This window comes from Tribolium castaneum, chromosome 4 (assembly GCF_031307605.1).
Source record: "Tribolium castaneum strain GA2 chromosome 4, icTriCast1.1, whole genome shotgun sequence".
Lineage (NCBI taxonomy): Eukaryota > Metazoa > Arthropoda > Insecta > Coleoptera > Tenebrionidae > Tribolium > Tribolium castaneum.
The window spans coordinates 16,193,290-16,203,440 of NC_087397.1; the positions used below are offsets into that span (position 1 = coordinate 16,193,290).

A 10,151-nucleotide genomic window follows, 5' to 3' on the forward strand; every position below is an offset into this window, starting at 1 on the left:
ACCGCTTTTGGTACGACCCATTTTAATCCTGACTCAGTCTGTTTGAATACTCGACCATCTTTTAGTTTATACTCTTTGTGAATGGCACGCTCTTCAGCGTTCGTCGGTGATTTTTCCAATATTTCCTTCAACAATGCGCATCTCGCATCCTTCATTTGAACACCTAAAATCCAATCATCATCGTTAACATTAATGTGCAACACTTCCACTGAAGGCTCCGAAGGATCTAATACCGGGTTTCTACTCAAAGCGTCAACGTGACTCATTTTACTGCCAGGTCTGTATTCTACAGTAAAGTCGAACTCAGAAGTCAACAACCACCATCACCCAATTCGTGGAATCAAATCTCTCTTGGTAAGGGTTGTTCGTAAAGCATTACAGACTGTGATCACCTTGAATTGAAGCCCCAACAAGTATACTCGATAATGTTTGAGAGAACAGACCACCGCTAGCGTTTCTAGCTCGTACGAGTGGTACCTTTGTTCCTCTTTGGTCGTCTGTCGGCTGAAAAACATAACTGGACGCAAAGATCCATCACCTTGTCGTTGCAACAGAATGCCACCAATTCCAACTTTAGAAGCGTCAGTGTGTAACTCCGTTTCAGCTTCCGCGTCGTAAATTGCAAGAACTGGTCTGCTCGTCAAGATGTCTTTTAAAGTCTGAAAAGCCCGCTCTTGTGCTTCTTCCCAAACAAATGCACTGCCTTTCTTTAGGAGACTCGTCAAACTGTTTGCTATTGTTGCGTAATCTTTCACGTACTTTCGAAAGTACCCACACAAACCTAAGAATTGCCTAAGTTTGTGTACGTCTGTTGGTTTGGGAAAAGCTGTCACCGCTTTGATTTTTGTCTCGCCTGGCTTAATGCCTTCCGCACTGATCTCATGCCCTAAATACTCTATTTGACTTCCAAAGAAGCAACATTTACTCAGCTTTAGAGTCAATCCAAATTGTCGAAGCAATTGAAACACCGTTCGTAAATTGTTAAGACCTGTTTCAAAGTCTTTGGAAGGTATCAGAAGATCATCTATGTAACAAAAAGCGGTCTGAAACCGTAGTGGACCCAACACCTTATTCATAGCTCGCTGAAACACTGCCGGAGCGTTGGCTAGACCAAAAGGCATGCGGACAAACTCGTAATGCCCATCAGGCGTAACAAATGCTGTCTTTGGAATCGATTCGGTGGCCATTGGGATCTGATAGTACCCACTCGCGAGATCTAGTGTGGTGAAAAACTTTGCACCGTTTAGTTTATCCAAATGTTCATCTACTCGTGGTAACGGAAAGCGATCTTTGATTGTTTTCGAATTTAATTGCCGATAGTCAACACACATACGGTGTTGCCCATCTTTCTTCCGCACCAACAGTATGGGACTCGAATATGGCGAGTCTGATTCTCGTATGACTCCGCTACCTAACAAGTCATTTACTATATCTCGAACAATTCTTCTTTCATGATGCGATAACCGATAAGGACGATAAACTACAGGTTTATCATCAGTCAAAGTTATCTTCATTTCTGCCGCAGTTGTGGCACCTATTTCCGCTACATTTCGTGCAAAACAATCTCGAAATTCGTTAACGAGTTGTAACAATTGCTCGAACTGAGCCGGGTCTAGATTCTTATTGACTTGTGTAAGAAGTTCCCACCGTTGAAAACTCTTTACCTCAACCTTCCCCACAGAAAACACACTCACCGTCGTAACTGTCCTTTCCTGCTCGCAAGGCTCAGCTCTCGCAACGATTTGCGCCTTTCGATAGACCAGATCTTGGTGCGATAGATTGCGAACGGTCACTAGGCCTCCATCACATGTGACACACCGATGAACAACGTGTTCGAACCCTGGTCTCGGACGTTGACACCCTTCAACGTAATAAGCTCCTTTCCACCCATCGTCTTTTGCCTTGATTCGTATGCAACCAATGGATTGAGGAGGGATCACTGTTTCCTCTTCCGCCCAAAGTGCAACTTTTCGTGTCGGAAGTTGGCCTAGAAATGCTTGGATCGATTCGTTGTTTCCGTCAACTACTCTCACAGCTTCCTCATTTGCTATAATCGTATTAGCACCCGCATTCAGGAAGGTCTGTCCCACTATGACAGGCACACGTTGTGCACTGTCTTCGACGATCAAAGCTTTTACGTTTGCCTTGACAAGATCCACTTCTAGCTCTACTTCGACTTCCCCATGCACTTTGGTGATTCCCTGGCCATAACCACGAATCAAATGTAAACTTGGCTGCCACATCAGTCCCAATTCTCTAGCAACACTTTGCTTGACAAGGACCGGTTCAGCTCCTGAGTCAATGTAAGCTCGCGTCGGCTTACCATTGACCTTAATGTCTATGTAATAATTCTTATTATTACTTGCGTCAGCTACACTTGTCGTTAGTGCCTGCTTAGACATGTTTTCTTTTACTAAGTTACCACGTCGGCACTCAGCATCCACATGTCCAATGCGACCACATTTCTTGCACTCAATTCTTGGTTTCGGGCACTTTGTCGCAACATGTCCTCGATTACGACAATTGTAACACCGAACTGACGAATACAGTTTTTGTGTTTCGACTCGACTTGGAAGGAACCTCCTCCTTTCCCGAGGCGCCTGCTTTGCGAGCGTATCCCGCTTGTCACCTTCGGATCTCAGAGTCGACAAATACTCAGCGTACAAGCTTTCGGGTGTAACGTAACGCCCTGCTCTAGCCCCATTTCTGAGAGTCACATCAGTGATTCCATCAATAAGACAGGAAACTGCATTCGTTCCTGTTATGTCACAAGCCTGCAACAGATTTAATTTCCCAAAATAATATTGTGCCCAGGTTTCACCATCTTCCTTCACCCTATTCACTAGCTTACGAAGTGTGGAAGCATAATCGTGGTGATCGGGGAAGGTGGTTTGTAACAAACGTTTCCATTCATCCCAGCTCCGGTCGTATGCTGAGGGATCGAGATTGTCGTACCACTCCTTGGCCAACCCCTTGAGTTGACTTATCATGCCGTAAATCGTTGTACGTTCGTCCCAACCGTTCACGAGAGCCAACTGGTCAATTTTATGCAACCACTTAGTGGTACTAAAATTGGGGTTTCCTGGAGCGAATTCAGGAATCAGGTCACTTTTAATGCCAACTTGTCCTGATGTGTGCTCAAAATTGCGGTTTAGCAAACGTCGATTCAAGTTTTCCACGAGTTGCTCAAGTCTCGCGATTCTAGCGGATTCGGCCGAAACTGGGGGTGAATTTACTGTAGTGGAGACCCCAGGCGCAGACCTTTTCGGCCGTGGCTCATCGTCACTTGAGTCCGAGTCGTCCGAGTCCACATTTCCTCGATACCTGTGACGCCCCATTGCGAAAATCTCACCAGAAAACTTTTCGCGCCTTTTGAGCCACACCCAAATGAAAATTGACAGCGTGTGGTTGCGTAACTCCTAGAACTCGTCAGAAATCAGAAAAACCAGATAAATTCGGCTAGCACCCGATTGATTTGTTCGATTTCAAGTCGTAAACCACAATTTTGTTACGAATGAAACGGTACAGATTCCCAAAACTTCAATTTTTGGCCCTTGCCTTGGCGACCCACAAATTCCTCACAAAATCACCACAATTCACCACTCTCTATCGGAAACGATTATTTGAGCAATATCCTACCGCTGCTCTGTAAATGAAACTCGGAATTCACCCAAAAACTAATTTATTAGTAAATTAGATCCAACAACGACATTGACACTTCCACCGTGTCCTTCCAACTAACTAGGCGTTGCCCGTACGCGCCTCACGCGTCATCATTTCCCGCCAATTTCACCAGCAGCGCCCCCTTCACTTAACAATACAAAAATTATAATCGGTTTTTAATAATAATAATATTAATAATAATAATAACAATAATAATAATAATAATAATAGTAATAATAATAAAAATAATAGTAATAATAATAATAATAAAAATAATAATAATAGTAGTAATAAAAGTAAGCTTAGTTTTCTAAGCAAAAATGAAGCTTATTTTGTGTTATATGAGCGTTTTCTCATTTCTATGCAAGAGATCATCTGTGATCTCTGTTTTTAGGCAAGAAATTGTCTAAAATTAATAACTCATTTTAAAACTGGTATAAAAACATTTACTATACAAAAGTTATAATCGGTTTTTAATAATAATAATATTAATATAAATAATAATAATAATAATAGTAATATTAATAATAAAAATAATAGTAATAATAATAATAATAATAATCATAATAATAAAAATAATAATAATTGTAGTAATAAAAGTAAGCTTAGTTTTCTAAGCAAAAATGAAGCTTATTTTGTGTTATATGAGCGCTTTCTCATTTCTATGCAAGAGATCATCTGTGATCTGTGTTTTTAGGCAAGAAATTTTCTAAAATTAATAACTCATTTTAAAACTGGTATAAAAACATTTACTATACAAAAATTATAATCGGTTTTTAATAATAATAATATTAATAATAATAATAACAATAATAATAGTAATAATAATAAAAATAATAGTAATAATAATAATAATAAAAATAATAATAATAGTAGTAATAAAAGTAAGCTTAGTTTTCTAAGCAAAAATGAAGCTTATTTTGTGTTATATGAGCGTTTTCTCATTTCTAAGCAAGAGATCATCTGTGATCTGTGTTTTTAGGCAAGAAATTGTCTAAAATTAATAACTCATTTTAAAACTGGTATAAAAACATTTACTATACAAAAATTATAATCGGTTTTTAATAATAATAATATTAATAATAATAATAACAATAATAATAATAATAATAATAGTAATAATAATAATAATAAAAATAATAATAATAGTAGTAATAAAAGTAAGCTTAGTTTTCTAAGCAAAAATGAAGCTTATTTTGTGTTATATGAGCGTTTTCTCATTTCTATGCAAGAGATCATCTGTGATCTCTGTTTTTAGGCAAGAAATTGTCTAAAATTAATAACCCATTTTAAAACTGGTATAAAAACATTTACTATACAAAAGTTATAATCGGTTTTTAATAATAATAATATTAATATAAATAATAATAATAATAATAGTAATATTAATAATAAAAATAATAGTAATAATAATAATAATAATAATAATAATAATAATAATAATAATAATAATAGTAGTAATAAAAGTAAGCTTAGTTTTCTAAGCAAAAATGAAGCTTATTTTGTGTTAGATGAGCGTTTTCTAATTTCTATGCAAAAGATCATGTGTGATCTGTGTTTTTAGGCAATCTAAGCCATTTTATAGTTTTTAATATTTAACAAAAATTTCCTTAAAAATAAAATGTTTGAAAAACTGAAAATTTCCTACAAAATAGTTATTTGCATTTTTCATGTAAAACTAACCATAAGCGAGATATAAGTTTGAAAATAATTAATAATTAAAAAAAAATGTGTTTTAACAGCAAATGTCTTGTGATTTAAAATACACTTAATTTATTGGATCCAATACTTAATTAGAAGAAAAAGGAGGTGACAGTAAATGCTGCATTTTCGTCTTCGTCTCAAACATTGAAAACTGAATTACATTTTTGTTTAGTAACAGTTACAGTTTTCTTATTGATTTTTTGCTTATATCTCGAAAACAATTACTCCTATCAAATTTTATCTTTCTTCCTAAATTAAAGCTGATAAAATTTCCAACAAAATAGTTATTTACATTTTTCTTGTAGGACCAAGCATAAACGAGTTATAGAGTTGGATATAAATAATATTTAACAAAAATTTGCTTTAAATTAAAATGCTCGAAAAACCGGAATTAAACTAAATTAATTGTGTCTAACACTTTAGTAGAGAAAAAAGGAGAAGACATAAAAGTCACTAAATGTTTCAGAGTCGTCTTTAGTCGTCATATTAATAACAATAACATTAATAATAATAATACTAATAGTACTAAATTTGCTTATATGCAAACGCTTAATTAAGATAACAGTTTTTTGGTTTCTTGCTTATATCTCGAAAACAGTTACTCCTATTAATTTTTATCTTTTTACTAAAATTAAAGCTGATAAAATTTCCTACAAAATAGTAATTTGCATTTTTCATGTAGGACTAACCATAAGCGAGATGTAAGTTTGAAAATAATTAATATTTAAAAAAAAAGTGCTCTAACAGAAAATGTCTTGTGATTTAAAATACACTTAATTTAATGGGTCCAATACATTATTAGAAGAAAAAGGAGGTGACATAAAAGTCACTGAAGTCTTCAGAGTCGATTTTAAATGCTGCATTTTCGTCTTTGTCTCAAACATTGAAAACTGAATTACGTTTTTGTTCAGTAACAGTTACAGTTTTCTTATTGGTTTTTTGCTTATATCTTGAAAACAGTTACTCCTATTACTTTTTATCTTTTTTTCAAAATTCAAGCCGATAAAATTTTCTACAAAATAGTTATTTGCATTTTTCTTGTAGGACCATTCATAAGCGCGTTATAAAGTTGGATATAAATAATCTTTAACAAAAATTTGCTTTAAAATAAAATGTTTGAAAAACCGATATTAAACCAAATTAATTGGATCTAACACTTTAGTAGAGGAAAAAGAAGAAGACATAAAAGTCACCAAAGTCTTCAGAGTTGTTTTTAGTACTAAATTTGCTTATATGCAAGCGCTTAATTAAGGTAACAGTTTTTTGGTTTCTTGCTTAAATCTCGAAAACAGTTACTCCTATTAATTTTTATCTTTTTACTAAAATTAAAGCTGATAAAATTTCCTACAAAATAGTAATTTGCATTTTTCATGTAGGACTAACCATAAGCGAGATGTAAGTTTGAAAATAATTAATATTTAAAAAAAAAGTGCTCTAACAGAAAATGTCTTGTGATTTAAAATACACTTAATTTAATGGGTCCAATACATTATTAGAAGAAAAAGGAGGTGACATAAAAGTCACTGAAGTCTTCAGAGTCGATTTTAAATGCTGCATTTTCGTCTTTGTCTCAAACATTGAAAACTGAATTACGTTTTTGTTCAGTAACAGTTACAGTTTTCTTATTGGTTTTTTGCTTATATCTTGAAAACAGTTACTCCTATTACTTTTTATCTTTTTTTCAAAATTCAAGCCGATAAAATTTTCTACAAAATAGTTATTTGCATTTTTCTTGTAGGACCATTCATAAGCGCGTTATAAAGTTGGATATAAATAATCTTTAACAAAAATTTGCTTTAAAATAAAATGTTTGAAAAACCGAAATTAAACTAAATTAATTAAGACTAACACTTTAGTAGGGGAAAAAGGAGAAGACATAAAAGTCACCAAAGTCTTGAAAGTCGTTTTTAGTCGTCATATTAATAACAATAACATTAATAATAATAATACTAATATTACTAAATTTGCTTATATGCAAGCGCTTAATTAAGGTAACAGTTTCTTGCTTATATTTCGAAAACAGTTACTTCTATCAATTTATATCTTTTTCTAAAATTAAAGCTGATAAAATTTCCTACAAAATAGTTATTTGCATTTTTTATGTAGGACTAACCATAAGCGAGATATAAGTTTGAAAATAATTAATATTTAAAAAAAAGTGCTTTAACAAAAAATGTCTTGTGATTTAAAATACACTTAATTTATTGGGTCCAATACTTTATTAGAAGAAAAAGGAGGTGACATAAATGTCACTGAAGTCTTCAGAGTCGTTTTTAAATGATGCATTTTCGTCTTCGTCTCAAACATAGAAAACTGAATTACATTTTTGTTTAGTAACTGTAACAGTTTTCACTTTGGTTATTTGCTTATATCTCGAAAACAATTACTCCTATCAATTTTTATCTTTCTTTCAAAATTAAAGCTGATAAAATTTCCTACAAAATAGTTATGTGCATTTCTTTTGTAAGACCAACCATAAGCGAGTTATAGAGTTGGATATAAATAATCTTTAACAAAAATTTGCTTTAAAATAAAATGTTTGAAAAACCTAAATTAAACTAAATTAATTGAGTCTAACACTTTAGTATAGGAAAAAGGAGGAAACATAAAAGTCACCAAAGTCATCAGAGTCGTTTTTGGTCGTCATATTAATAACAATAACATTAATAATAATAATACTAATAGTACTAAATTTGCTTATATGCAAGCGCTTTATTAAGGTAACAGTTTTTTGGTTTCTTGCTTATATCTCGAAAACAGTTCCTCCTATTAATTTTTATCTTTTTACTAAAATTAAAGCTGATAAAATTTCCTACAAAATAGTTATTTGCATTTTTCTTGTAGGACCAAGTATAAGCGAGTTATAAAGATGGATATAAATAATATTTAACAAAAATTTGCTTTAAAATAAAATGTTTGAAATACTGAAATTAAACTGAATTAATTGTGTCTAACACTTTAGTAGAGGAAAAAGGAGAAGACATAAAAGTCACTAAAGGTTTCAGAGTCGTCTTTAATCGTCATACTAATAACAATAACATTAATAATAATACTAATAGTACTAAATTTGCTTGTATTCAAACGCTTAATTAAGGTGACAGTTTTTTGGTTTCTTGCTTATATCTCGAAAACAGTTACTCCTATCAATTTTTATCTTTTTACTATAATTAAAGCTGATAAAATTTCCTACAAAATAGTTTTTTGCATTTTTCATGATAAAATTTTCTACAAAATAGTTATTTGCATTTTTCATGTAGGACTAACCATAAGCAAGATGTAAGTTTGAAAATAATTAATATTTAAAAAAAAAGTGTTTTAACAAAAAATGTCTTGTGATTTAAAATACACTTAATTTAATGAGTCCAATACTTTATTAGAAGAAAAAGGAGGTGACATAAAAATCACTGAAGTCTTCAGAGTCGATTTTAAATGCTGCATTTTCGTCTTTGTCTCAAACATTGAAAACTGAATTACATTTTTGTTCAGTAACAGTTACAATTTTCTTATTGGTTTTTTGCTTATATCTCAAAAACAATTACTCCTATCAATTTTTATCTTCTTTTCAAAATTCAAGCTGATAAAATTTCCTACAAAATTGTTATTTGCATTTTTCTTGTAGGATCAACCATAAGCGAGTTATAGAGTTAGATATAAATAATCTTTAACAAAAATTTGCTTTAAAATAAAATGTTTGAAAAACCGAAATTAAACTAAATTAATTAAGACTAACACTTTAGTAGAGAAAAAAGGAGAAGACATAAAAGTCACTAAATGTTTCGGAGTCGTCTTTAGTCGTCATATTAATAACAATAACATTAATAATAATAATACTAATAGTACTAAATTTGCTTATATGCAAACGCTTAATTAAGGTAACAGTTTTTTGGTTTCTTGCTTATATCTCGAAAACAGTTACTCCTATCAATTTTTATCTTTTTTTCGAAATTAAAGCTGATAAAATTTCCCACAAAATAGTTATTTGCATTTTTTTGTAGGACAAACCATAAGCGAGTTATAGAGTTGAATATAAATATTCTTTAACAAAAATTTGTTTTAAAATAAAATGTTTGAAAAACCGATTTTACACTAAATTAATTGGGTCTAACACTTTAGTAGAGGAAAAAGGAGATGACATAAAAGTCACCAAAGTCTTCAGAGTTGTTTTTAGTACTAAATTTGCTTATATGCAAGCGCTTAATTAAGGTAACAGTTTTTTGGTTTCTTGCTTATATCTCGAAAACAGTTACTCCTATCAATTTTTATTTTTTTACTAAAATTAAAGCTGATAAAATTTCCTACAAAATAGTTATTTGCATTTTTCATGTAGGACTAACCATAAGCGAAATATAAGTTTGAAAATAATTAATATTTAAAAAAAGTGCTTTAACAGAAAATGTCTTGTGATTTAAAATACACTTAATTTATTGGGTCCAATACTTTATTAGATGAAAAAGGAGGTGACATAAAATCACTGAAGTCTTCATAGTCGTTTTTAAATGCTGCATTTTCGTCTTCGTCTCAAACATTGAAAAATGAATTACATTTTTGTTCAGGAACAGTTACAGTTTTCTTATTGGTTTTTTGCTTATATCTCGAAAACAGTTACTCCTATCAAATTTTATCTTTTTTCCAAAATTAAAGCTGATAAAATTTCCTACAAAATAGTTATTTACATTTTTCTTGTAGAACCAAGCATAAACGAGTTATAGAGTGGGATATAAATAATATTTAACAAAAATTTGCTTTAAAATAAAATGCTTGAAAAACGGGAATTAAACTAAATT

The 10,151-nt window shown here is 31.8% G+C and overlaps 1 protein-coding gene across 3 annotated transcripts; it reads right to left on the minus strand.

The window, feature by feature from the left end:
• Positions 1–308: 308 nt before the first annotated feature.
• LOC135265940 (uncharacterized) lies at positions 309–3,816 on the minus strand. 3 transcript variants are annotated; one of them, XM_064356336.1, is made up of 2 exons: positions 1,269–3,816; positions 309–1,232 (listed from the first exon to the last, which is right to left on the minus strand). In XM_064356336.1, the coding sequence occupies exons 1-2, from the start codon at positions 3,336–3,338 to the stop codon at positions 324–326; spliced, it is 2,979 nt and encodes a 992-aa protein (XP_064212406.1). In that variant the 5' UTR covers positions 3,339–3,816; the 3' UTR covers positions 309–323. The 3 variants fall into 3 exon arrangements, with proteins under 3 accessions (XP_064212406.1, XP_064212407.1, XP_064212408.1); XM_064356337.1 differs by having other exon boundaries at positions 309–3,066; positions 3,123–3,246; XM_064356338.1 differs by having other exon boundaries at positions 519–707; positions 760–3,816.
• Positions 3,817–10,151: the final 6,335 nt, after the last annotated feature.